The sequence below is a fragment of the Lissotriton helveticus genome, chromosome 9, assembly GCF_964261635.1.
Source record: "Lissotriton helveticus chromosome 9, aLisHel1.1, whole genome shotgun sequence".
NCBI classification, from domain to species: domain Eukaryota; kingdom Metazoa; phylum Chordata; class Amphibia; order Caudata; family Salamandridae; genus Lissotriton; species Lissotriton helveticus.
This window is the reverse complement of record NC_136070.1, coordinates 379,010,410-379,037,487: the sequence shown is the minus strand read 5'-3', so window position 1 is coordinate 379,037,487 and position 27,078 is coordinate 379,010,410. Positions and strand designations below refer to the sequence as shown.

The window sequence follows — 27,078 nt, the reverse complement described above, 5'->3', positions numbered from 1 at the left end:
TGCTGGGACTTTCACACTTTGGAGCGGACAGTTCCTGCAGTGCGCAAAAATAGCAGACACAGCTCAGCAACTGTGGCCGATATTCCCGGAGGTCCCTAAACCCACGTCAACCCTGGTCACTATCGTTTCTAAAGCAGGAGGCCGTAGACATGTAACACACATAAACCGGGCACTCCAGGCGGACCGCCTGTGAGGACACTTTGGTTGGAAGAAACATGGCAGCAGGAGTTTGATGTGCCCTTGAACTTTGGGGACTGGGCTAAAATTCATGAGGCAGTCAGGGTAGTCTCTATCAGCCCTCGATTCAAACTAGTGTAATAGAACCTTTAGTCTATTTGTCTCCACTGTGACTCCAGGCTATTTATCCTATCAGGACCTTCTCATTCCCCAGATGCAGTCAGGATAGGGTTGACTTCATACACCTAGTGTGACGATGCCTTGTCACTGCAGTGTACTGGGCAGAAGTGTTATCCAACATTAAATATGCAACGGGATGGGAGGTTTCTAATACAATTCAACGATGTCTGCTGGGCCTACTCCCAGCTAATAACAACAAAAAACTGAGCAGGCAGTCTGGGACTCTGACTCTTGTGATGGCAAAGAGGCATATCGCAATACGGTGATTTAGCCTGCACCCCCTCCTCCGGATAGAGAACTGTAGGAGAGATATTAATGAGTGGGTGGGCGCTGAGGAGGCACACATGTCGCGCACGAGGAGAGTCGATAAGTTGTCAGACGACCTGCCCTCTTGGGGGATGATGACAAAGACACTAGCTGCTCTTTTGGAGGAGGATGTAGCGGAACGAGTATCTCCCTTTCTGGCTGGGAGGAATAGATGCAATGCTAAGGGGGAAGAGACATGCAATGCAGCCCTCACTGTGGGGGCCTATACCATGTGTGATTGCTTGGGATGTGCCCCTCCTGCTATTAGACCTAGCTGAAGAACCAACTGGCTTATACTACAGATTGTACACATTGTGCTGGTTATATATGTGGAAGCTGCGAGGCAAGGGGGGTTGTGAGTTCTTTGGGGAGATAAAGATGCACTGCAGAAGATAAGTTATGCCTGTGCAGGTCTAAATAATGGTGGACTGACACAATACACCTGTTAGCAATTCGAATAGATGTTAAGCATGCAGATTGTACTTGGGCCAATATTGTGAAACCCACATGGACGTGTAACGACTAATGTATGTGCCATTTTCTCCTCTGTTGATATGATTTGCATATGGTCATGACTATTTTTTTTTAAAAGGCAAATAAAGACTTTTTCAAAATCATTTTAATGGAATAGAAAAATTAACATCTTCTACTCTTCAGTAGAACACATAGAGGGCTTCACTTAGTGTCCACAAGGTGCCTAAAGTATGTAAAGGTATGGAGTGGCCAACGTAGGGGCAGCATTCAGACGTCTTCCAATATATATTTTTTTGCTTTTGTCGTTTGTCTCACAGAACAGGAATTTTTCAAACTATTTCTGTGTGACAGAACCAAAATTAGAAATCTATTTGAACAAAATGTCATAGAGCAATTTTATATTAGGTTAAAACTATGCTCAAACCTATCTTGCCACTTTCGAAATATACCACAGATTCTAGGCTATATGAATGGTTAATAATTTAGAGAAACATCCGTTCCTTTTTGCACTTAATTTTCAATCCTTTCCCTTAATAAGTAAGAACATTTTAAAGGCCCCTGATAATCAAGGTTAAAGCTTGGAAAAAGTAGTTAATTGAAAGGAGATGGGAGCATGGGAGACAATGAGGCCAACTAACAAGTACACATGTGAGTGTGCCTCAATATGAGGTCATCTGTTTCAAACAAAGGTACTGAACTTTTAGTTTGACAGAAATACTATGCAATGTATCCATTTTAAGAAATAGTAGACACTGAGTTGAACAGGGCGTTTTATGTTATAATGGATCGTACTTATAAAATAATTTTACACCAAACAGGTTTCTTGGTGCAAAACATCTGTGACTACCCTACTCCTAACTATGAACACAAGAAAACTGCCAGTGGAGCATAAGTGGCACAGCAAGCCAGCACTATTAATTTGACCAAAAATGTCCACATTGCGCAGGTTTTGCACGTCACTGCAACCATGCGATGGCATTAACAAGTGAGGTTCCATATACCATATTATGTACTTCTAACACAAAAGGCTAATTTGGAATCTTACAAATAAGTGCTTCATAATCTAAGAAAGAGAAACCCGAAAAATAATGCAACAGGAAGGTGGGAACAAACACAAGCCTTAAGCATATAACTTGTAATCCCTTTTTAGGGTGGAGTCTGTTTGAGCCATTCGCTATGACATGTACTCTCGCTTGAGACACACTATTGTTTACAAAGAGGGATTGGAACGCGCCTCCCATCACCACCATTTCTATGTGTACCCGCTCTGCTGTGCAACAAGTCTTAAAAGCATTGAATAAGCCAACAGACCTTGCATAGGCGAGGACGATTGGCTTTGCAAATGCTTGCTTAGAATAGTAATTTAGATTCTTAACTAGAAATCAGAAATTACTACAGGGATGTTTGTACTGAATAGTTTATGCAATCAGAACACAAATGATGTGCCTTGAGCTCGAGAGCTTCAAAATATGACGTATTAAGCTGGCACATTTCAATGGAGGTGAAGCATTGTGAGAAAAAACATCATCTGATATAAAATATTAGTTTAGGAAAGAAGACAAACTCGATGGCACTGCACTATCTAAGAGACATCAGCTTACCACTTTAACAACGTAGGGAGCATCATGACGAACCACCTTGGATGCGTTTTCGTCAGCTGGTTATAAAAAGGAAGAAAACGTTACTGAAATAAAACTTCCTCAGAATCGAAGCATGAAAAACAGCACCTTGCATGAAAAACAGCACCTTACATGAATCCAGACTCAAACCCAGGCGCTTTCACAACATTGAAGGCTTAACACTAATGACAGTTCTTACATACATTCACTGAAAACTCGCAACAGGATTACTATGCAACAATCCTCCCACCAAGCTTCCAGCAATGCACATATTGCATAAGAGCAGCATTCAAGAATAAAACAAGGCAGTAAAACCCAATTTTGTCAGATGGGTTGGCCTTCCAACGATATTAAAAATACTTTTTAGGGAGTGATTAAAGGCTACTCTGGTCAAACTAAAATTGCTGACAGTAATGATGGTGCACTTAAAAACAGGACACAAGCTCAGACCGGGACCATAACACTGGGAATCACAACTTTACACCTTCATCCTTTTCCTTGTCTAAAAGAATCTACAGCTGTACACTACATTAGTTTAACAGGATGATAATACTTTGAAATAACAAAATTACATTTTATCAAGATTATTTCAATCTACTTCAATAAAAGATACATGGTAAGCGCCGCATAAACTTAGACTACAATGGCTCTTGGAGAAATCAGCATAATTATAATCATACAAGTGAAACATAAATAGTTAGTACCAATATTGAAATTGGAATGTATTGAAAATAAGGAATGAGTGAGGTGGTTACACAATGTAGTTGTAAGAAATTGGGTTTTTGTCCCACCTTTTGACGTTAGGTAGGAGCGACACTTTTAACACCACTTCCAAGTGTCCAGGAGCTGGGTGCACACCACTTTGGGGATTAGGACTCACTCCAGTAGAGGTCAAATGCAGGGTTCAAGGTCTGTGGAGCTTGTCAGTTTTCTGTGGCTGACAAAGGAGGCCAGCCGACTAGCCCTTGGAGTCACTCTGGTAGTCCTAGGTTCAGTGAAGTGGTCCTCTCTCCTCTTCAAGTAGCAAGGCAGGCCTCAAGCAGCAGGGCAGTCCTCTGAAAAACAAGGCAGGCCTCAAGCAGCATGGCAGGCCTCCAGAGTACAAGGCAGTCCTTCTGAAGTCTTCCACAGGTCTAGGAGTGTACTGAAGTGGCGGTTCAGGAGGTCCAATATGTATACATGGTGCTAACCTTTCATATGGTGGGGATACCCTGGTTACCCCACAACTGGTTCAGGGAAGTTCTTTCCTTCCTCTGCAAGAAATCTGGGGTGACAAAAGAATGGTGTCAGGTTCCGTTGTGTGTGTGCTGGAGGCAGCACTTTGAAATGTAAGGGGGCAGGGTTGGTGGATATGGAGATACCAGGGAAGGTTTGCAGCAGATGGATACACAGTCACAGGCAAGGACAGGAGGAGTTCAGGTTGCTGCTGTGCAAATCTAAATCTGTGGCCTTTTAAAAAATGTTTATCCAGTAATACATTAGTACAATACCAAATATCGACAGCAATAATAGGTAATAGGCACAGAAAGCAATGTGTCAAAACAAAATATAGCATAGTGTACTGTGTATGCTTTATAATAGAAGTGGTAAACAGTTGGCAAATAGTCAGCGGCAGCTTCTGAGCGATGGCGGAGGAGCGTCGCCCCCTCATTCAGAAGCACAAAAAAAAATGAAAAAATAAAAACAACAACAAACCCTTGTTTATCATCGCTTTAGTTTTGCCCTCGGAGCCGAGGCTAGATGGTGGGCCAGGGAGACGACAGGCACTACGGTGAGTGTTTTGCGCTGTTATCAGTGCGCATGGCGATTTGGCCAGCCGTCTCAGGACAGTAAACAGTCATTCGCTCTGGCGCTATATAAAACTCTAAAAAATAAAATAGATAAAAAATAAAACAACTCTGCCCCATCCAGCCAACACTTAGTCCTCCTTGGTCTCACTCTCTGGAAGGAATACACAAAGTCCAACTGCCAAACAATTAACAGGCATGTGACCCATGAGCAGGCACCAAATAACTAGGTCTAGAAAATACCAACTTTATAAAAGTGGCATTTTCAGAATTTTTACTTTACCATTAAAGAGGATTTTAAATTAAAATTCAACGGAGTCTAAACTGGACATTCCTATCTGTTCCCAATATAAAGTTAGTACTTATTAAATGTAATACGATAATCAAATGTTATCCAATGGGAGAGCTAGGTAGTAGTGAAAAACGAATTTAGGAGTTTTTCATTACCAGGACATGAAAATGTAATAAAAAGGCATGTCCTACTTAAATATATATATATGCCCTGCCCCATAGGCTGTTTAGGGTCTACTGTATGGGTGACTTATGTGTTTTAACAAGCATTTGCAATGCAATAGGTCTCGCATTAGGAAAGTGTGAGCTAATGGTATTGTAAATGACACATTTTTTAAATATGAGTTGGCTTTGAAAATATATAAATTAATAGCATTGTTATTCACAAAGCCAATAGCTTACATTTTCCTAATGCGAGTCCTATTGGCTATGGCAATGCTTATTGGTAGCAAGCAAGGACAGTGCTGTTGTAGTGCTGATGGATGCGGTGGCGCCCCCGCGTGATGCATGCGGTGGCGCCCCCGCGTGATGCATGCGGTGGCGCCCCCGCGTGATGCATGCGGTGGCGCCCCCGCGTGATGCATGCGGTGGCGCCCCCGCGTGATGCATGCGGTGGCGCCCCCACGTGATGCGGTGGCATCCCCGCGTGATGTGGTGGCGTCCCCGAGTGATGTGGTGCAGCAGCACAGAGACTGAAGCTAAGAACACGCAGGGTTGAGTGCTACAAAGAACGTTCAGTTTCAAAGCACAGAATGATGGAGCCGGGAAAAAGCAAGGGGAAACAGGAAAACACTGGGAGAGTGTATAATGATAGAGACAGCGAGGGCTGGGGCTTGGACAGCAATCAAGTACGGGGTCGAGAAGGCACTGAATGGGAGAACACGGAAAACACCCAGGGCCAAGGAAGGAAGATGCAAGCACACAGGCAAAACATGCACTCTGCATAGCTGGGGCGTGGGAGTAGGAGCGCATTCCTTTGAAGTCTGATGCGGGAGGGCGGGGGAGCGGCAGCCTTTGAAGTCTGATGGCGGGGGGAGCGGCAGCCTTTAAAGTCTGATGCGAGGCACAGACAAATGGTGGTGTGTGACGTGGCTGGTTTGTGCACGTGCATAGATCACATGAACTGTTTCTAATCCGCCATTTTGGTAGACTGTTCTTTTCCCCTTACAATAATCTCGCCAGAGCAATGCGCAAGCGCATTGGCTCAGGCGACACCTAAAAGGAAGGTGTAGGCCTGGCAAAAGACCAATTTTGCCAGGCCGAATTGGCAGTTTCAAAACTGCACTACAGGCTGTAACGGCAGGCCTGAGACCTGTTTCAAGCGCTTCTTAAGTGAGTGGCACTATGAGTGCTGCGGGCCCATTGATAGCCTTTAATTTACAGGCCCTGGGTACATGAAGTACCATAAATTTAGGAGTTTATAAATAAATTAAATATGACAATCATGTGTAAGTCAATAGGCGAGAGCACACACACTTTCGTACTGTAAGTAGAGAGCACACGCACAAAATTCAGAAAAGAGGAGGGGTGAAAGCATAAAATATGTGCGAAGACAATACCAAGGATGACAGATCTCCCAGTAGTCCTTTCCAATTTTATTTTGAAATTGAATTACTCAAAATTCTGAGATGATATCGGAGATAAGTGCAAGGTGTTTGTTCACACTAACGCATTTGCGTCTCCTCTTCTAAAATAGTCTGAGAAGGCTTAGCCAATCCCGTAATAATTTAATGTTTCTCGGTTATGGTACTTGTCATTTCACGCTTTTCAGCCATAAATTTCAACATTGGTGGTTTCTAGGTGTTGTCTACAGACAGCTTTAACTGTCTATTGTCGAAGACCCTTTGTTATCAATACATTAAAATATATGCAATCAGCCCCATGCTATTCTAAATTGATGGTTTTCCTCATTATTCTTGGTTTCTTCCACCTCTGGGGCATTTCTTCTTTATTGCATTCTGATTGGATGGTGTCTGTGTCCTTCCATTAAGTGCATTCAGGGAAGTACATTTTTCATTCATTACTCAATGGCACTCATGTGATTTCATGATTTCGCCCCTTTCGCACATCAGCACACATGATTTACATTGCTCTCTTCTTCCCCTCGTATTTTGCTTTTCTTGTGTTTGTTTTTTTGTTTACAGTTGCCTCTTATGGTTGCTCCTAGTTTCTTTGCTTCCCAATAAATGTTGGCATTTCCAACATTCTGCTTCGCTGTCCTTCATGTCGTAGTGTGTCTTATTTAAAAAGAAAATACTTTTTTGAACGTTTTTTGAAGGGTAAGGCAGTTACAATTTGCTGTTGAGACACTCCTTTTTTTTAAAAAAACACACCTATTTAAATTATTATGGGTTTTTTTCCACTTCAAGATTGGCCTTCTATTTTTGTTTTTACAGATTCAAGATTGGCCTTCACCATCTTGGAACGGTAAATAAAAAATAAAAAAAGGAATAAGACAAATGGCAGCCACGCTATACCATATACTTGTGAATGCAATGTGATGCATGCATATAGTCATCAAACTAGCCTGTGCATACATGTCATCATGCCTTTTTTTGCCAAAGTTTACCACCAGCAAAAGGCACAAGCAAAGCCAATAGGTCTGCATTGGCATACAAACTGTCAGCAATATTGGCTTTGTCAATGCTCATTTCACGTCAATCTACACAACCATCTTTCCGAATGATAGCTGAGACACTTTGAAGGGCAAATTGAATAGAAGGAAACAAACCTGAAAAAATGTTAATAGCCTTTGTAAGCACTCACCAAGATAAAGGCGTCCGAAGCCACCCTGGCCCACAGGCACTCCTAACTTCCACTGCTTTTTTGCTCCATCAGTTAATACCTCGCCAGGGAGGAACTCTTCTGCTAATTTTCTCTTTGCAGGGGCCCTTTTTGTACTTGGGACCTTTTTCACTGCTGAAACCGAGGCCTTTCTTGCGGCTTGAGCTGGAGACTTCCTTGCAGCTGGTACATCTTTTTTACGAAGCATTTTCACTACAAAAAAGCAAAACAAATATTACAATACGATGGTGCACTTCAGCATTTAGATGGTACGCCCCCTGGACCCTCCAAAACAAAATTCACAAGTCACTGGCAAAAGACTTTCTAACAGTTAAACCAACTTGTCAAAGTTGCAGGATAACTCCCCACCCGGGTTCTTTGCAGAAATCTCCTTATTAAGTTAGTGAGTTTTGAAACTGTTAAATTAAGGTGTTAATGGGGCATTGGCGCTCGCCATAATGCATATATTCTGGCTCATAACAACCCAAGAACAGTAGAGCAATTTAAAAGATTAGGATTTATCATGGTCTCTTAAAAGGATAAGTCACATAACAAGGGTGTAGAATTTAATAAATTATCAACGTGCTACAGAAATCTCCTTATCTCGTTGAAATAAAAAAAATACAAACACATACACACTTTAGGCGATATGCAGTGAAGTGTCAAACTATGGTAGGGCTTTCATATCAGCACTTTGAGAATAGCCTCTCTGATTATGAAAGGGCTCATATATCATGGCTTGTATTCTAGCAAAACTGATTTTGCCACCTCTGCCAAATCTACACACAGGGACTGGAGCAGGCGGGAGACTGTACACTCCGGATTGGAATGCCATGCGAGTTTCTGCATATCCGCATGTTGCATGCTTAACAGTATTCACCACCTCTTCTGATGCTGGGAAACACTGGAAATTTACTCTCAACAAGAGCAAAAGTAAACATTTACTTGGTGGGCAACCGAGTGGTGTAAAGAAAGTGACTTTACAATCACTGAGCAGATTTTCGCAGGAGCAAATGTGCCTATGTATATTTGTTCATGCAACAAGCACTGGCAAAGCCAAGCAGTTTCGTCTATACAAGAGCTATTGACTTTCCCAGTGTCCTTTAGCCATGTTTTACTGCAGCGCAGCTGTGTAGCATGGCTAAAAATAAAGTTTGAAAAAAGGTGCTATGACGCGCCAGCGCATAGGCGAGACCTATAGACTTTGCCAATGCTAGTCATCACTTTTGCCTTGAGAGAGCAATTAAGCAAACAATGTTTGAGATTAGGTGGCTGGTAGCTTTGCATATTAATGGAGTGACACTTTGACTAGAACTGGTGAGCCTTTTCATTAATGGAGCCCAATCATTTCTGTGCGCATTGGCTGGTTTTGGGCATTAGACCCTGTAGGAAGGTGGAGTACTATGTGGTGATGCTGGTTAGGCCTCACCATGCAATACTCTCAATACCCCATAGAAGGATTTACAATAATAAAGCTATAGCTCAGTCCTGGTAGAGTGGCAAAGAGCAGTAAGGCTTTAATAGTCTGTTGCAGACTCTGGTCTCTTCTTGTGTCCTTTGTTGCAAGTAAGATCAGAACTGAGGTTTTGGTGTCATGGATGGCCCTTAAATCCTAAATGCATGGGGTGTGTGAGACAGTGGCCAATGGGCTACATGCCCAAGCGGCGAATCTGTCCTTGAGGTGACCACATCTGGGGTAGGGAGGGTGGGGGTTGTCACCTTTTTCTACCTAGAACCCTCGTCTACCACTTTTAAAAATGGCTGAGGTCTTTCCTCAGCTGTACAGACCAGGTAGCCCACCCATAGAGGTGTGGCTAGCCTTCTGGGGGTGTATACCTCTTGAATACCCAAGCTTCCCGCCTGCTCGGGTGCAAATGTACCTGGGGAAGAGGATATGCTATTTCCTCCTATGGGAGGCAGCCTGGTTGCATATCACAGGCTGTGAACGCTTTAAAGCGCACCACCCTGATGTGCCACTACACTAACCATTCAGTCAGGGAGGGAGGGAGAGAGGTGTGATCTCCTTCCTGTCCAGGCTATTGTTTCTGACTCCTGGGAGAATTCCCACCTCCTGGTAGGGGGTCATACTCCTGCTTTGGCAGTGGGGCAACCAGGTGGGTAACTCTGAGGTAGTCACATGGGTGCATGCCACATAGTCGTTGAGACAAGATTTGGGTCAGGGGTGAGGAAGCACGTTGTTTGATAGTCAACATGACATTTTGGTGGCACCATAATGGAGCTGCCAACTTTGCTCGTTTACATATAAGCTTTCACTCTTAAGTCTTCACTTTTAATATAGTGTATTCGGCGTCCTGGGCTCAGGAGACCTTCCTCAGGGGTGGCTGGCATATATTAAAAAGAGTGCATTGACTTTGCCACACATGGTGAGGACAAAGTCGAGTTCAAGCAGTTTGCACTGCTTCTGCAGTCTGCAATCGGAGGCCTGCTGCCAACAGTTTACTTGGGTCACTCAGGGAGGCACAAACAGTGCTTTAGGCTCTGGTGACCCCTTTGACACCAATGGCCTGTGTACCACTGGTACCATATACTAGGGACTTATAAGGGGGGGGGTCAAAGTCCTTGCCAATTGGGGTTGCCAACGCACGTGTATCCGTTTTAGGGAGGGAGCACTGGCACTGGGGCCTGGTTTGTAGGCTTCAGTGCACGGTCATAGTCAAATACCATCATCTGCATAATGACTGCTGAGTGTAGGCTACTGCTCTGATGATCTCGGCACCTTAGCAGCAGCAGAGAAAGACTGGGTAGGAAAGAGGTAAGGGTGTTAGTGATTGAAGGTAGTTGTAGCCAAGGTGTTATGCAAATTTGTTAACCATGACAAATAAGTGAAGGATTTGCAATGCAAATGTGCAAGGTCTATGGCTGTGCACACGCTTTATATGCTTGGGCAGTTGCAGTTTTTCAGCGATTAAACTGTTTGGACAGGGCTAACAAATGATGGTGGTAGGATGGGCAGCTGCAACAACACTTGAGGGAGAGGATGGGAGAGACGAGGCACCACGTAACAAAGGAGGAAGCAATATGACAGAAGAAATAATTACAAAGTCCCCCATTTGAGCACGAGCAGCAGAAGTAAGTCAATAAAAACATTAATCAGTACTTGGACCAAGCTTGGTCAAATGGACAAACATAAAAAGTGAAGTCTGAACTGCTGCCCAATGAGAAGCAAGGCAATTTGAGGGACGATGAAACCAACCAATGTTAAGTAATGGGCGGGCTAAAGCCCCTTTTTTTAGAGTGTTCTAAAACAACAGATTGTTGCAAATATACAGTGCGTGCATGCTTCCTGCAGGGGGGACCTAAAAATGGAACTCACAAATGTTTCCTAAGAGTATGTTTTCAAGGCCTACTTTTTGTGAATTCCTGAAATTCTTAAATATGCACCAATGCAAGACATATACCTGTGGGTGCACTTTTGGAATTTTCAGAATTGGACTCCTAATTTATTTCCGTGCTTCCAATAAAGGTTTTTCAATAGTTTAGCAGAAGGTTTTTTCAGTTTTTTTTTAATTACACATTATTTAGTGCATTTTATTTGGAAAGCAAACAAACACTAATTTTGAGAATAGTCCTGGGCACATGTAATGGAGATATCACAACCAGCTGGTTGTTTGTTGCAATACAGTCGTTGCCTCATTAAATACCCTTGCATACTTCATACTGGTGTCGACCACAGCAATTGTTATTTATTCAAAGACTTCCACAACATTGTGATATCTCCATTCGTGTGCCCAGGACTATTTTCATTTTGCAGTGTAGATCCTTTGATTCATACAAATCCCTGGGGTTATTGGGTGATTCCCCCGACCTGGCAGCACCGCACCCATACAGGGCCTTTTCATTTCAGAACACCACATGCATTAGTCTGAGCACCAATTTTCCCGACGTCACTAAAAACCCTACCCCCAGCCTCCAACCACTAATTCTGCTTTCAGGCTTCTGCATGTATTTAGAAAGTGAGCATTTTGGGAGAGTATTAAAAGACAAGGCTTTTAATGGTATTTATAGAAATTTCAGCCAAAAGAGAGACCATATTCTTCTTCCAGTTCTGCAAATGATTTGCAAAGTGTAGTAAATTGGGTCACTGGTTGAGGGGGGTGAAATCCTACTCAAGCAGCAGCCATAATTTCGGTCAGAGTTAAATCACAAGGAAACCCCAGACAAACCTGAGCTTAACCTTCTGATAGCTTGGCACAAAAGCAGTCATGCTTACCTTAGAGGCAATATAAAAAGTATTTATGCCAGTAATCAAGGGAGGGGACAAGGAGCGATTTCTTTAAAAAACAGTCCGGCACACATGCTCTTAACCGAACAGTAAATTATCATATGGGGGACAGTTCATCAGACTGGAGGGAGACCCTAGCAAAATAGTCAGGGGGTCTGGTCTGAAGGATTCCGGGAAAGGGGGACCTGAATTATCAGATCAAAATGCCCTCACACAGCCGGTAGAGTCATGTTTCATCATAGTGTGCTCCTCGTCGAACCGACGCTGCAATGCCCGACAAGCCCCACAATGGCAGATCTTTCGATCTTAAAGAGGGATGATGCATGCAAGTGAGGTGAGACAGTGGGTGGTTAAAAAAAGTCCAAGACCTACATGTCAGCAGAGGAGGGTAGGTCCATGGCTAGTATACCGCAAGATCCACTTTCTCCCCCTGCAGCAAGGCATTGTCCTCTGTCTCCCCTTGGATCCCCCTCTTGCACCACAGCAGGTGCAGTATTAACCTATGAGTGGAGGCCCTATATTAATTTTGGGCCCCATTCCCTAGAAGGGTAGATAGAGTAGGTTCTCACTCGGTCCTGATGAAATGCCACTACCTCTCCTGGAATCTAGGCATGAAACTTGTTGACCTCATTTAACGCTTATTGAAGCTATCACAGTACAGTGACACTCACCATTGCTCCCCTGTTTATAATGTGTCATGGGAACCACCACCCCATAAAACTGTCTCGAGGTCCCTTAGACTCTTTACCATCTGTGCACTCAGTGGGGGCTCTATGGCGTAGATCTTTTGATCTTAAAGCTGTATGATGCGTGCCAGTGAGGGGGTGTGAGTGTAGGGTGGTAGGAATCACAGCAGACAGAGTCCAGGTGCTTGGTTGGATCCTTTTCTGTCCCTGAGGCTCCGATTAAGAGGCCAGCCAACCAGCCCTTGGAGTCACTCTGGTGGTACTGGGATCAAGATGCAGGTCCAGTCATTTTCACTCTGGCAGAAGCACAGCAGTCCTTTAAAGTCTTCCACAGGTACAGATGTGTACTGAAGCGTTGGGTGTGAGGGTCTAATATTTAGACCTGGTGTAAGAGAAGGTTCTGGAGGTTTCCACCCCAGAGGTGTTTGGAATTTCTTGCCTCCCTGCCTAGGCCCCAGCTTGCCTGGGGTCACAAAAGACTATTGTCAAACCCTTTGTGAGTGTGCTCAGGCAGAGGTTGAGTGTGATGTGCAAGTTTAGTAGGGGATATCTCCCACCCCGCATCAAGTCAGTGATGGCCTATCCTGCCAATAGATATTCCCTCTTTGCCTCAATGTCTGGGAGCAATATACAAAGACCAACTGCCAGCAGCACCTAGTCAAGTGACCCAGAATATAGGCACCAAATGGATGGGACAAGAAAATGTCAACTGACTAGAAGTGGCATTTTCAGAATTGTGACCTCAAAATTCAACTTTAACAACTCTTTAGACCCCAAGCTCAACAGTAATACCTGCTCCCAATTGAAAGTAATAACTTATGCAAAGTAACAAGTTAACCCAATATTAGCCCGTGGGGGAGGCAGGCAGGCCTTGCAGTAGTGAAAAATGAATGTAAAAGTTTTTCACTAATGGGAAACATAAAAGTTAAAAGTACATGCACAAAGTTTTAAAATCCGGGCAACCTGCCCTATGAGCTATTTAGGGCCTTCCCTAGGAGTGACCTATGTATTAAAAAGGAAGGTATAGGCCTGGGAAAAAAGGTTTATTTTGCCAGTTAGAAACAGTAGTTTAAAAGCGGCACACACAGGCTGCAATGGCAGGCCTGTGACATGTTTAAAGGGCTACTGAAGTGGGTGGCATAAAACTTTACTAGGGACTTACACGTACATTAAAATATGCCAATTGGGTGTAAGCTAATTTGACCAAGTTTAAAGGAGGGACACACACCTCAGCACTGGTTGGAAGTGGTAAAGTGTGCTAAGTCCTAAAAGCTAACAAAAAAGGATTCAGAAAACAAGAGGGTAAATGCAAAAGGTTTGGGTAGGTCACTGCAAATAGTGTCAATGCAAAATTCAGTCTCTATGAATCCTTTAATTTCCCATTCCTAAGGACGTTTAATGAGGAGGAAACTGGTAAAACTCAGATTCCCCAGAGTCAGATGCACACTTCCTCTCCTAACGATGGGAGCTCTTTAAACCAGAGTCTATAGTTTTGAAATAATGCCCACATAATATAATATCTAATTTGGTGATTGTGTCTCCAGCCTAGAAATTTGAGCTCCAGTTTAGCGCATAATTTAAGCCTGGCAACCCTTAGTGTTTTGCTGGCGTATATAAAAAGCTGCATGACTCTGGAGAGCATACATTCCTCCCTCAAGTTCCCCATAGCAAGCTGGAGCGTTTTTCACCTCCTCAGTACACATGATAATCACGTGTGTGCTGAGGCCCTTCTGGAAAATGGAGTGAGACCAAGAGTGGGGCTTTGCAATCAAAGTGGCACTTTCCTGTTGAAAATAATTAGTACTGTCATGTCACAGCGCTGCAGAGTAGAGAACTGACAGTGGTGGTAACTTGGTGTTTACAGCTGCATGACCGGCATTGGCCACCTGCTAGGGAGAGGTGTCTACTGAACTCTCTCATGTTTTTAATTTTGTCTGCCCGTCCCCCAAAACCAGAACATTCACTCTTCTGAGAAGGACATTGATATTGCATGTGTGAGCTGTCTACGTGAGTGGAAGAAGGGCATAGACTGAGTGAGGTGCATGGGGCCATGGTCACCCTGGCTTGCATTATCTATGTTACAGACTAAGTGGCACCTAAGATTGAGGGTCAGAGACATCCTAGACACGAGTTGTGATTTCTAAGACACCCTTACACATTCCAGGTATCTTTTTAGTGGGCCACACTGGACACAGTTTAGGCAACTCACCACTAGTTCAACTGTAGCTGAGTTGGACAGTTCACATACCTTTTGTGCCCTTGTTTTGGGTTTCTCCTACCAGGTAACTCCCAGCTCTAATCCACCTTTCTGCTAACACTCTGGACAAAGACCATGGCAAGGTCATTCTGTGAGTAGACAGCAAAGTACAGACAGAAATTCCCAGAAAGTGTCACAGAACTGAAATGCAGGAATACACGTCTGTCTGCTCGAGTAGAAAGCTGGGTCAGAAACTTCAAAAGTCCACCAGGTAGTCCACCAGGTAGTCCCCAACTTCTGGGACCAAGATGACCATATGCTTAGGCGGGGCACTGCATGGGATAGGAAAGATGTTCTTGTAAATGATAGGGGCTGTGAAGGAGCCTATGCAAGATGAAGAAACTGCACCAGAACAAGGACATCCCCGCTGCCACCCAGCTTGGGTACCTAGCTTGTTTGGCTGGTGGGTTGTGACTAGGCCCAAGAAAGAACCCACGCCCAAGAACCACCAGATACGCAAGAAATGCAAATCAGATAAAGCCTCCTCTTCACTAGTGCTAGAACTGATGCTACTGACTTGAGACTGGCAGGACTCTGCAAACTCAACGCACAGGAGCAAACATGTGAGCTGAGCTGGAACAGACACAGGTCCACTTCCCCATACTGGGTTGTCTCGGATGCACACCAATGTGATGGTATGCCACCACTGACACCATACTTGCAAGCATGCCCTTCTCACAGAGAGATAACAAACTTGACGATACAGGAAAATACCAAGACATTGAGCCAAAACGAGAGGGTTTATCTACTGGGTCATTATTGAGTGACTATCGAGTGACTGAAAGGAAAATTAAGTACATGAGCTCCTCTTAGGTCCACAGAGATTCCACTTCACATAGAAATGGGCCATTGCACTTTACTACCACAGACTTTACTTGAAAGGACACCCTGAATACTACTTTCACTAGTACCCATAAGAAACGCTGTCTGTTGATTATGGTCAATATTTCTACATCTGTGTGTAGTAAAAAGGTACTTTTCTTTTATAAACCAAAGTATTGGCTAGGCAGCGATTTACTGACAGCCACTTGATATGTATGGAGTGCTAAGTTTCTAATCTCATATCACCTCTCCAAGAAAGGCTAGGACTGCTTGACTTTACTTTCTTGACAGCCAAGTGCTAAATGGCGGTACATGATGATCAGTTTTGGCTCCGAATAGGATAAAGCTACAGGACACCAGCGCTAAAGGGCTCTGATTCATACAAACAAAGCCCATCAACACCCTGTTTAGTCTATTAAGGAAACTGTTACTAACAAGCACTGGCGTTGCCAATAGGTCTCGCAGTAGGAAAGTTGGAGCTATTACAATTGCAAATAACAATGCCTTTTATTTTTGTTTTCATGTTAAAAACATAAAGGGCTTTGTCATTTACAAAACCAATAGCTCCAACTTTCCTACTGCGAGACCTATTGTGCACTGTACAGTGTGGGTGAAAGTGGCACTGCGTGGGTGTGAGTGGCTTTGAGTGAGTGGCGTTGCGTGGGTGAGTGGCGTTGCGTGGGTGAGTGGCGTTGCGTGGGTGAGTGGCGTTGCGTGGGTGAGTGGCGTTGCGTGGGTGAGTGGCGTTGCGTGGGTGAGTGGCGTTGCGTGGGTGAGTGGCGTTGCGTGGGTGAGTGGCGTTGCGTGGGTGAGTGGCGTTGCGTGGGTGAGTGGCGTTGCGTGGGTGAGTGGCGTTGCGTGGGTGAGTGGCGTTGCGTGGGTGAGTGGCGTTGCGTGGGTGAGTGGCGTTGCGTGGGTGAGTGGCGTTGCATGGGCGTTGCATGGGTGAGTGGCGTTGCATGGGTGAGTGTTATTGCGTGGGTGAGTGGCGTTGCGTGGGTGAGTGGCGTTGCGTGGGTGAGTGGCGTTGCGTGGGTGAGTGGCGTTGCGTGGGTGAGTGGCGTTGCGTGGGTGAGTGGCGTTGCGTGGGTGAGTGGCGTTGCGTGGGTGAGTGGCGTTGCGTGGGTGAGTGGCGTTGCATGTGTGAGTGGCGTTGCGTGGGTGAGTGGCGTTGCGTGGGTGAGTGGCGTTGCGTGGGTGAGTGGCGTTGCGTGGGTGAGTGGCGTTGCGTGGGTGAGTGGCGTTGCGTGGGTGAGTGGCGTTGCGTGGGTGAGTGGCGTTGCGTGGGTGAGTGGCGTTGCGTGGGTGAGTGGCGTTGCGTGGGTGAGTGGCGTTGCGTGGGTGAGTGGCGTTGCGTGGGTGAGTGGCGTTGCGTGGGTGAGTGGCGTTGCGTGGGTGAGTGGCGTTGCGTGGGTGAGTGGCGTTGCGTGGGTGAGTGGCGTTGCTTTGAGTGAGTGGCGTTGCGTGGGTGAGTGGCGTTGCATGTGTGAGTGGCGTTGCATGTGTGAGTGGCGTTGCGTGGGTGAGTGGCGTTGCGTGGGTGAGTGGCGTTGCGTGGGTGAGTGGCGTTGCGTGGGTGAGTGGCGTTGCGTGGGTGAGTGGCGTTGCGTGGGTGAGTGGCGTTGCGTGGGTGAGTGGCGTTGCGTGGGTGAGTGGCGTTGCGTGGGTGAGTGGTGTTGCTTTGAGTGAGTGGCGTTGCGTGGGTGAGTGGCGTTGCATGTGTGAGTGTTGTTGAGTGGGTGAGTGGCGTTGCGTGGGTGAGTGCCTACGTTTTAATTTTTATCATGCTCCTGCGGAAATTGTGCGTAAAACAATGAAAGTTACAAGTTTATCATTATTTATCACGTGAACTATATCAGCCATGCGTCAGCGCCATTATACATTATAAGCAAGCTCTTTTCAGATGTGACTTTGAAATGACATTTAGGTAAGAGATTGAACTCCACACGTCACACGTGCTGGAGCCTGGTGTAATATGCCGGTTAAGGTAATTGTTCAGGCAGGAAGGTTTGAGTGTTAGTAAGTACGCTTCATTTGTAGCTTAAAAGAAGGCAGCAGTCACGTGTGTGGGAAGGGTGGGGTGCTGAGCAGAGTGCCTGTTGAAGAAACTGAATTTCCTTCAAGGAGACCCTTTCATGCGTGTCGCGCTCACTGTCAAATAATCGACAGCCCCAAGCTAAGTAAAATAAGTCAAACTTCAAGTAAAGCATATGTTTGGTGACTTCCCATTCCCCCTTTCATGAATTGCAAACTTGCCACCGCGAAAGTGATGAGTAAATAATTTGGGCGTAATTGTGTTTTATAAAATATGGTAGTTTTAAATAAGTTACAGGAACATGTCAATTGGTTGGTACTAAAATAAAATCGACGAGCTGGCGGAGCCTGAATTCCGTGTTGTATGCTGGAGGGGGAGGTGTGCTGGGAGAGAGAGTGGGGAGGGGGCGGAGCGGGAGGAGCGTCGTGAGGGGAGAGAGAGTGGGGAGAGGGCGGAGCAGGAAGAGCTGCTCTAGGCAGGCTGGGGAACAGATGCTGCTGGGGAAGTGATATGGGGAGGTGCCCTGAAGAAATGCGACACAGCAGGCAGGGGAGGGCGGGCGGAGCGGAGTGCCTGTTGAAGAAACTGAATTTCCTTCAAGGAGACCCTTTCATGCGTGTCGCGCTCACTGTCAAATAATCGTCAGCCCCAAGCTAAGTAAAATAATTCAAACTTCAAGTAAAGCATATGTTTGGCGACTTTTCAATTGGTTGGTACTAAAATAAAATCGACGAGCTGGCGGAGCCTGAATTTCGTGTTGTATGCTGGAGGGGGAGGTGTGCTGGCAGAGAGAGTGGGGAGGGGTAGGAGCGGGAGGAGCGTCGTGAGGGGAGTAAGTACGCTTTTGGCAGCCCCTTTATAACAAGCATGAGATGGGACCCGAAAACACTGGAATGAGAAGGGGCTGAAAGGAGCTAGTGACAGAGTTCAACTGGAGGAGAGGTGGGCAAAAACAATGAAAAGGTGGACAAGGGAGGAGAGAAGGAAAGGTGACAGAGAACTGCTGGAGGAGCAAAGAGGAGAAAAGAAATGCGACACGGCGGGCAGGGGAGGGGGCGGAGCGGGTAAAAAAAAAAAATAATAAGGGGAGGGGGGAGGAGAAATGCGACACGGCGGGCAGGGGAGGGGGCGGAGCGGGGAGAGGGTGTGAAAGCAGCAGGGGCCTGGAGTGCGGCTGAGGGAACTGATGTGCACGCGCTTTTAAGCTCAATGCGCATGCGCATTGAGCTTAAAAGTCACGGGCACTGCAAGGAATCGCCACGATTCCTTGCAAGTTAGTTAAAGAGTGGTTAAGTCCCAATAGTCTCGCAAGTTCGATGCGCATGCGCATCGACAGGCAAAACCTAAAAAACAAGGAAGGGGGTTGATAGAAAACATAGCATTAGGTGAGTGCTACTTTCAGATCCCGTGGGGGGAGGGGGGGGTTCAGGGGGAGGGCCAGAGTAGCTAGGGGATAATGGGCCGTCTGGGGTCAGAGGTAGTTTTCCTGTGATATCCGGGGGCTATCCTACTTCGACTCTGGAAACTGGGCCAAGTACAACTCTTTCAGCACTTGACTCTCAGCGTAGAAAGGTGTAAGTAGGCATAGGCTTCTCAGCGTGGTAACTGGGTGCTCAAGCTCAAACCTCAACAATCAACAGACCCACAGAAGTGAATAGATGAAGGACTATGATTACACAATGGAACTCAATATACAGTACTTCGAATAGAAAAAGTAATTGTCTCTGGGCCAAACATTGGCAGGTGCTGAACTTATCATGCTCTGATGTTCAAACAACTAGTTCTAGGTGCCTCACCCCCCCAATCTATCGCTAGTGGTCAACTGGTGCAGTGTGAACGTAGCACATAAGGTCAATCACACAAAATATGTATATGCAACTCAGTCTCAAGTCTCTTAGCCCCTCATAAGGTGAATCAGTTTTTCAAGGCCACTAGGTACTAGTTGTAGTCTGCATCAGGGCCGGCTGGTCCACAGACCCACCAACAGGGCCTTCGACACTATGACAGTTGAAGCTTTGCACAGACTGGTTCCGTTTTTGGTAGATGCAGCCCCAAACCGGATTCCACTGGGCTCCATTAACCTGGCTCACTGACACACACAATGAGTGGATCACACAGGCTACAAATTCTTCAACAGACACTGGTTGGTAGTGGAAAGGCATGAGCAAGCACTCAGAAGCTGAGCTATACACAAGTGAGTGAGTATGGCTCCACTCCAGAGACTCCAATAAGGTATGGCCACGCTACAGATTTTGAAACATGGCATGACACCACCACCACTCAACATGCTAAACCCAATGACACAGGCAGTTGCCCTCTGTCTAAAAATGAGGGCACCGTTGGTGCACCCCTCAGAGTCCAGGACAAGCCCAAAATGCTCAGTCGGGTGAAGGTACACACACTAGAATAGCATGAGGCAAGGGCCAAATGTCAAACATCAGGATACCAGATACACACAGTTGGGCACTCAGGGCAAGATGACGCGAAAAGTTACCATTTTTACTGAATACATTGTAAATGCCAATGGTAGCGAGCTGTGCCTCCAGTGACTGAAATGGCGTCAATCTTAAGAAATAGTTTCTTGAAATTCTATTCTAAATAATTATTTCACTCTTGGTGTAACTTTAAGTTGCAATTACCAAGTAAATACTACACTGACTCCACACAGTCCACATTAACAAATATCCTGATGCTGGCCTTATGATATAAAGACATAACCAAACTGGTGAACTGAGCGAGGAAGGTTTTTTTTTTTTTAACGGACTTCTTTCAGATATATACAGTTTACCAGATTAAAAGCTTTCTCAGAATCTAGAGAATGGGGCAACAGATGTATTGACATGATACAACAATAATTAAGGGCTTTTATTAAAAAGACATTTTTATCGTAACAAACATCTGGATATGAACCCTGCTTGTTCAGGATGTATGGAATGTGGGATTAAACTAGGCAACCCGAATAATAACTTCATCACAATTTTATAATCAATATTTAAAATATATATATATATATATATATATATATATATATATATATATATATATATATATATATATATATATATATATATATATATATATATATATATATATATATATATATATATATATATATATATATATATATATATATATATATATATATATATATATATATATATATATATATATATATATATATATATATATATATATATATATATATATATATATATATATATATATATATATATATATATATATATATATATATATATATATATATATATATATATATATATATATATATATATATATTACGCTCCATGGGGTTGTCCAAGTAGCGGGTAGCACCCGAGCCTGCGTGCGCCTTCCCCAAAGCGTTAGTTGGTATGGGCAGTTGCGTGTTTGAAATATAGCAATCTTTGGGTCGGCTCTTTGTTGTGGAATACTGACGGTGAGCTCTTGGTCCACCAGAAGCAACAACTTGTGAAATCTACGGTACCGAGGCTTTCCAGGTACGAGCATGACCCCTTCTCGACGTGGGCAACGCGGCAGGAAGCAGTAGTTCCGGTCTTGGAACTCCATTACGTTCTCTGGCGTGGAGAAAGCAGCAACGCCCCTGCTTGGCCGTAAATGTGTTTCAGTGGGCGGTTGGCCAGAGTCTGTGTTCCTATCTGCTACGGGACCGGAGCTGAGCCGCGACAACCCCGGAGAACACTCAGGAGCAAGCAGTGAGAAGGTGCGCGGCAACGGGCAGGACATTCATTTCCAGGTACCCGTTTGCCGTTTTTGGTGCTGTTGAACATACTAGCCAAAGCATATAGCGCTTTATGAAATGGCCGCCGACAGACTACGCAATCGTGCACAGGCTGCTGAATCCATGTTTCTTGATTCCCCGGCTGGGGGGTCAATTAGTGCCACACCATCAATACAGGATACGGGAACTCCCACAATTAAAGACCTCTTTAAACAACTGGAGCGACTAATGCGGGCAGAGCAGTCCAAGTGGTGGGAGCATCGATCTCTCTCTCGCTACTTGGAGGTGGGGCGGGTACCTAGGGGTTTGCGCAGTACCATTGCCCCCAGTTATGATGACCCGGACCCGGCTATGCTAGCGGAATGGGCAGAAGCCAATCTTGACTGCTCAAAGGTATACTTACGCATTTTGGTAAAATATGCCGAAAGCGACCGCATAAAGCTCCAGTTGAAAATAGATGCATTGGAGGATGAGATTTCCAAACATGAAACCAATGATGCCATTACTAAGATACGGGCAGACATGATGATTCGCTTGGCTAAGGAGGAAGAAACAATCAAGAGAAGGAAAACATTCAAGTTTGAAAGAGACAGAGCTGACTATGCGAATGGCCAGGTTTTTACTTTTGCTAAAAAGTATGACGCTGTAAAAGCCAAAGCGCGCTCCAATTTGACCAATCAACAAACAAGGGAAGAAACCTTGCTCCCTGCAACCTCTTTCTCAAGCTTAAGTTCGGCGGTGGAAAGTGACCCGGAAATGGACCCCAACCGCGATGCAGCTTTGGGGTTTACCAAACTCTCCTTGGCGCAGGAGGTGGATTGCCTGTGTCAGGATCGACGGGAAACTCTCCGTTCACACAAAGCCCGCGCTCCAAAAAACAGCGGGCAAACCGCAAACGCTGGGAACGCCGGAAATGCTGTTCCAGGAACATCAAACGACAGCAATCAGGGCAAGTCAACCTATTGGAAGCGCAACCAGAAAAGAAATCGCAAACCAAAACAAAATCAGTGATTAATCTCACAAACTTGGAACTTACACCCGCAGAAACAGCGGTATTAAGTTTAGGACTTTCTTACTGTCCGCCCTGTAACATGAATTACGCGGACACTCGAATGGATCTTTACAAATTCACGAGAAAATTGAAACGTAAAAAATTCTTTGAATTACATCCGAAGGATCCTATACCACCTACTATAACATCTAGTCCTACCTTCCAGAGCACCCAAAGCCAAGCCACTTGGGATTTACAACAACAATCATCAGCGGGCAACTTGAGGGAAGTCCCACTTGAACATCTTGGGAGTCAAACGACATCTTTTAAGCCCAAATCTACTTTCCAGCCAATTATGGCCCATGACAATTTGGATTCTTTTCAAGAGATTGTAGTGAGTGATATCAAACACCTGTACACCGCCATCAATAGAAAGAAATTTCAAATCTCTAAACAAAATCAATGTTACTACCAAATGATCAAGAAACTGAGATCCAACAACGACATCATTGTAAAAGAGGCCGATAAGGGCGGGAATGTCGTCCTCTGGCCGAGAAAGATGTATCTTGATCAAGCGGAACTGCAACTGAACGATATATCATGCTATCGCAGAAGTAACATTCAAATTGTGAAAAACTCTTGGACTGAACAAATTAACAAACTTCAGATTTGGAGAAGTGCAGGGCTCTTATCACATGAGGAGTTTAGATACCTCAAGAAAGAACATCCGGTAATTCCCTCCTTCTACTTACTCCCCAAAGTGCATAAGGACAGTGTGACACCGCCCGGACGCCCCATCATCTCGGCAATAGACAGTTCTTTGGAACATGTATCTAAATACATTGATTTCTTTCTTCAGCACCATGTCAGGAACCTGGGTTCTTTTGTAAAGGACTCCTTTGATTTCCTGGCAAAACTTGCAGAATTCATATGGGATGATGACATGGTGCTCATGACTTTGGATGTTTCATCCCTCTATACGTCCATTAGGCATGCAGATGGGCTTAAGGCCTTGGACCATTACCTCAATAAAGACCTGCCTCATCCAACTGCACATAACAAAATGTTGATCGAAATGACCAAAATGTGCTTGTAACAGAACTTTTTCATTTTCAATGGCGTAATTCATCATCAGATAAGGGGTGTGGCAATGGGGGCCTGCTTCTCTCCCAGCTACGCGTGTTTACACGTCGGGCTGTGGGAGGAGCAGGTCCTGGCCACTCAATACCATGAGACCTTGTGTAATAACATCGCCCTTTATCTTCGCTACATTGATGATGTTTTTATTATTTGGAGAGGTAATCAGGAAAATGCCAGGGCTTTTGTTAATTTGATCAATGTGAACAATGTCAACCTCAACTTCACTGCAAATTTAGGTTCTGAGGTGATTTGTTTTTTGGATGTGGAGGTTTTTGTAAGGGATTCTACCATGAATACCAGGCTCTATCGGAAACCCAGTGCTGGCAATACCATACTGCATTCGAATAGTCAACATCCCGCCCATTTGATTCGAAGCATTCCTTTCGGGGAAATGCTCCGAATCCGGCGGATTTGCAGCACTGATGCCGAATGTGCTATCGCACAAGAGGCATGTAAAGCACGTTTCCTTGAAAGGGGCTATTCTTTAGATGTTATTACGAAAGCCATTCGTCGTTCTAACTCTATAAGCAGGCAAGAGGCTCTCATTCCCAAATCTAGAAAAGACAACATGGTGAATTCTATTACAGAAAAGGGACAAATGAGTGCTCCACGACTCATTCTAGCTTTTAATCGCCAGCATGGGGCATTACGAAAAATCGTAAATAAAAACTGGAACTTGGTCCGTAGTGACCCTGTAATCGGTCCCAATATTGGTACCAAACCCATCCTGACTTTTAGGAAGTCCCCTTCCATGTCCAAAACCTTGGTGAGCAACACCTTAGAGCCCAAGATCTCCACTACTTGGGGGGCATTGAAGAAAGGCTTTAAAACATGCCCCCAATGTAAAGCCTGCCGCCAGGGTACTAACAGAACCCATTTCCAAAGCCCCTTCCAACAGCATCCAACCCCCATTACAAAATGGCTTAATTGCAAAACTGAGTTTGCTATTTATGTGTTGGAATGCCCTTGTGGGCTTCAATATGTGGGCAGCACTAAGCTGCCCGCCCACAAGCGCATACTCCAACACATACGAGCAATAACGTGGCACGACCAGAACTACCCGGTTGCCAGGCACTTTCAGGAGAAACATCTTGGTATCCCTGATAAACTCCAATTTTTCTTAATTGACTGTGTTGAGCCCTCAAGGAGGGGAGGTGACCGCGAGGCCAAACTCCGCCTTCTTGAGACAAGATACATCTTGGAGCTTAACACCAAGCACCCTAACGGTCTCAACGACAGAGAAGATCTTTATACTTGCCTTTAGGAATTTGGAGTTCTACATTACTAAGACCTGTCCGGGTGCAGTTTATCCATTGATCTGTATATATTTCCCTCTCTGTATCATATAACTGTATTCAATGATGAATTGATTCTTTTAGAATGGTTGGGATTTTTGGCACATGTTTTTAATATTGGATATTTTTTAATAACTTCCAGCACTTTAATGATATTTGCACTATCTTCTTTTGCACTTTTTTGGACTATTCCAGTCCCTCAGATGTGACATGCCCACTTGGGCCTTATTCCTGAGAATTAATTTTCTAAGGCATTTGACTAATGCTGCTGCAACTGATTGGAGAGCGATTGATTTCAAAGAGGGTTTTTTTCTATGAAAGCGAACAATAGGTGTACATAGATAATGTTGATTGTCATGTAAATATATCATTTTGTTTGCCCCTTTTTTTCATATTAATTTTCCCCTATCAACATGCTTCTCTTAAAATCTAAGGAATCGGTTTACATGATTTTTTAGAATGTGCAATTTGTCATTTATATTCTTGCTTTATTGTAAGCACTTTCCGACTATTTTTGCACAGCAGCGGCGTTTTCTACTGTTTAGTATTTTGTCTATGCCTATGATTTCATTAATTGCACTGTCACTTTAAATAGCTTCATCAAGCTTGTGTAGTTTGTCATGTGATCAAGCCTCCCTGGAGGCGAAACGCGTCATGGCGGCAGCGCTGGCTTTACTGGAATAAACTTTTCTTTGCACCAGCAATCTTTGGGTCGGCTCTTTGTTGTGGAATACTGACGGTGAGCTCTTGGTCCACCAGAAGCAACAACTTGTGAAATATATATATATATATATATATATATATATATATATATATATATATATATATATATATATATATATATAATAAAACAAAAGGTTTATGATCCACAAGCTTCTGGTTGTTGCTGTAGCTATAAAAACAAATCCAACGTACTTTGTGTAAATGGTTCGCATATGATTGCCTCCTGCATAATGGTATAATAAAGGGTAGTAAGCTACGTAACAGATTCGAACTACAGGAGTATATTTCAATGGGGGGTGCATTAATGAAGGTAAAGAACGAATGGATCCCCTTACATCATCCTTTAATATTCATTTAGTTAATATTATGTTCTCCTCCGTTGTATGTTTTTAATATCGCAGATGCCAAAAACTACTTGACCATTTTGGGATAGAAAGATAAATTCTCAGTACATAACTCACAAAGAAAGTAAATAATACTTGACCAACTGCAGCAGGATTTTCCTCAGTCCTCCGTTTCCTAATCAAAACCTTTGTAAATTTATTTTGCGTAGTGCTGGTCCTTGTATTGCACACTAAAAAGAGCACAATTAGCCGGTTTAAAACTTCCGTCTTTACGTTAACCATTTTTTTCTTAAGTCTTATCAATCTGGAGCTTTCCTTTAAGTCAAATTAATACATTTTTTCCGAAGGATGATTGGCTAATTTTTGTTGTACCATGATCATCTACATCAATGGAAGTCGGATCAGGCAGGCTAGCAAGAAAAGAGGAACTGATTAAAGCCAATCAGATTTTAGTTGAGAGCCAGTGTAGGTTACTACACCACCAGATTATTCCAGAGATGTCTTCTGACCAATTGATTTGCAGTTCTGGAAGGAGAAATAAGGATGGTTGGGACAAATTGTGGTGATACCATAAGATACTGAATCACTATCATCATCCAGAATGGTACCAAATTCAACTCCCTTACTGGTCTTATGATTTACAGTCAGTATGTGAAGATATGACTAATTAATTTCAGGTGCCTGGAGTCAATTTGCTGGTTGAGATCAGCCAAGGCCAATGTCACAAAACAGTAAAGGCAACAGAATTGGGCTTTATAAAAGAAAAAAGGAAAGGAAAAAAAAAAAAAAAAAAAAAAGAAATTCACTTGAGCTACAAGACGACATCTTGTGGATTTTGCAACAGGTTCCCGGCTTGCGAATTGGGCAGAGACAATCACAAAGAATTGAGCAATAAGTGCCTGAACTGGCTGGGCAAACACAGGACCATTACGCCCATGATGACTAAGAATAATCTGTTTACACAACGTGTGTGTTGGCTTGGGAAGGGGGTCAAGGATCGACCAGGAGACTGTGTAGTTATAAACTTCAGATACCCTGCAGTTGTTTATGACATATTATGTAATAACACGTCTGTCCACTCGAAGGACACAGCGGTGATACTACATCCCTTGGGTAATTTTTATAAACCTCCATTAGCCCACCTATCACGAATGCCGCGTTCTGTTGGGATTCCACCTGATGCTC

General features: G+C 44.2%; 1 protein-coding gene across 2 annotated transcripts in view; it reads right to left on the bottom strand.

Moving 5' to 3' along the window:
* The window catches only part of VRK1 (VRK serine/threonine kinase 1), a 288,098-nt gene that overhangs the window by 240,084 nt on the left and 20,936 nt on the right, over nt 1–27,078 (bottom strand). For both annotated transcript variants that reach the window (XM_078660130.1, XM_078660131.1), the window contains exons 2-3: nt 7,601–7,831; nt 2,739–2,794 (exon numbers count right to left, since the gene is read on the bottom strand). In XM_078660130.1, the coding sequence (XP_078516256.1) occupies nt 2,739–2,794; nt 7,601–7,826 (282 nt within the window). In that variant the 5' untranslated portion in view covers nt 7,827–7,831. The remainder of the gene's footprint in view (nt 1–2,738; nt 2,795–7,600; nt 7,832–27,078) is intronic.